This window comes from Microtus ochrogaster, unplaced genomic scaffold (genome assembly GCF_000317375.1).
Source record: "Microtus ochrogaster isolate Prairie Vole_2 unplaced genomic scaffold, MicOch1.0 UNK8, whole genome shotgun sequence".
NCBI classification, from domain to species: Eukaryota; Metazoa; Chordata; class Mammalia; order Rodentia; family Cricetidae; genus Microtus; species Microtus ochrogaster.
Genome location: NW_004949106.1, coordinates 985,512 through 987,266, shown reverse-complemented (window position 1 = coordinate 987,266; position 1,755 = coordinate 985,512). Strand labels below are relative to the sequence as shown.

The window sequence follows — 1,755 nt, the reverse complement described above, 5'->3', positions numbered from 1 at the left end:
GAGAGAGAGAGAGAGAGAGAGAGAGAGAGAGAGAGAGAGAGAGAGAGAGAGCGCTCCCTAAGCAGCCTGTCTGTCTTGGTGAAAGCTAAATGCTTCAGCAGAAGAGCTGAGGAGACTAAGCCGCTGGGGGCTGCTCTGTCCACACACAGGGAGGTTCATTAAATGCTAATAAATCTTCATAAAATAAAACGTGCAGCTGAGGTGGTGGAGGCATACGGAGTACTGGGGAGGCCAAGGTATATAAACACAGTTACAGCCACTTTGTTTTTGACAGATGGCAAAAACACATATTGAAAAAAAAGACAAAAAACAAACACAAAAAATCCCAGTGTCTTTGACAAAAATGGTGCTGGGAAACCTGTGTGTGCAAATACACAACCAGAACAGGGTCCTGCTCTCTCCCTGCACAAAAAACAACTCCATCCAAAATGATCAAAACCGTGACTGTCAGACCTGAGACCGAGACCGTAAAAGGAAAAGGTAGAGAAGAGACTTGAAGACACAGGCATGGGCAAGGACTTCTTCAACAGGTCCCAGGCACTCGGGAGATCAACAGACGGGGCCTCCTGTGATCAAGAGGCAACCGCACAGCAAAGGAAGCAGCTGATCAGCGAAGAGACTGTCAAAGGACGGGGAAAACCTTGGCCAGGGATGACCTCACAGAGCGTTAATGTCTACAGTACGCTATGAAAATTAGACAAGAAACCAGTCAATCAAATCAATCAGGTGATCAATAAAGGAGCTAAGGACACCAAGTCCTCAAAACACGAGCCACAAACAGCCAATAACACCCGAGGATGTTCAGTCTCACTGGCCGCCAAGGGAACGCGAGGCAAAATGATACTGAGATTCCGCGTTACCCTAGCCAGCATGCTACCCTTAGGAGATCAAGCAACAAATGCTTGCAAGGAGATGGACAGAAGTGAAGCCTTCCGCAGCGACGGTCGGAATGTGAGTCAGCCCATCCACTATGGAAATCTGCCGGAGGTTCCGCAGAAAACCAGAGAGACCCACCATGTGACCCTGCCGCCAATCTGTGCCTTTACCAACAGACTCCACTTCAGCATATCACAGACACTTGCTCGCCAGGGTTTGCTGAAACCAACAGATTCCACTTCAGCGTATCACAGACACTTGCTTGCCAGGGTCTGCTGTAACCCTACGCACAACAGACACACCATGGAACCAGTGAGCGGCTAAAGCAAAGGCAAGGTTCAAGAACACGCGGGCATACACAGTGCAATGCACGTCAGCCGTAACTCAGAACAAAAGTTATGTCACCTGAAGAAAAAGGGATACAGCCAGAGAGAGGCAATCACCCTGAGTGAATTAAAACAGCCTCAGAAGACAAATCTGTTTCCCCTCATTTGTGGTTTTAAACAAATGCTAATGTATTTAACAAATACATAAAACCATGCGTGTACATGCACCACAGAAGAAGGTGTGAGACTAACTAGAGGTGCAATGGGGACAAGAAGAGTGGAGGAGAAACGTGAAGGTGGGAACGGAGGAGGCAGTAAGCCTGGCGTCTGATACACACTTCTATGAGAAAAGCTCTCAAGTCCTATAGTCTTAAAGAAAGCCAGGTTTTCTCTGTTACTCAAGAGGAGGGCTGCCATGATCAGCTTTAGAAACAAGACTTTTTAAAGCTTTAATTCTCAGATCTCATGAACTTCATCTTAACTACTGACTGCTGCTGCTGGATTCCAAATGTGGCCGCTCTCTTCCACGACTCTCACGCGACTCTCACGAATG

At 47.5% G+C, this 1,755-nt stretch overlaps 1 protein-coding gene across 1 annotated transcript in view; it reads right to left on the bottom strand.

Moving 5' to 3' along the window:
* The window catches only part of Trak2 (trafficking kinesin protein 2), a 54,187-nt gene that overhangs the window by 13,775 nt on the left and 38,657 nt on the right, over positions 1–1,755 (bottom strand). The window contains exon 10 of the mRNA XM_026788849.1: positions 1,616–1,620. Within this exon, the coding sequence (XP_026644650.1) occupies positions 1,616–1,620 (5 nt within the window). The remainder of the gene's footprint in view (positions 1–1,615; positions 1,621–1,755) is intronic.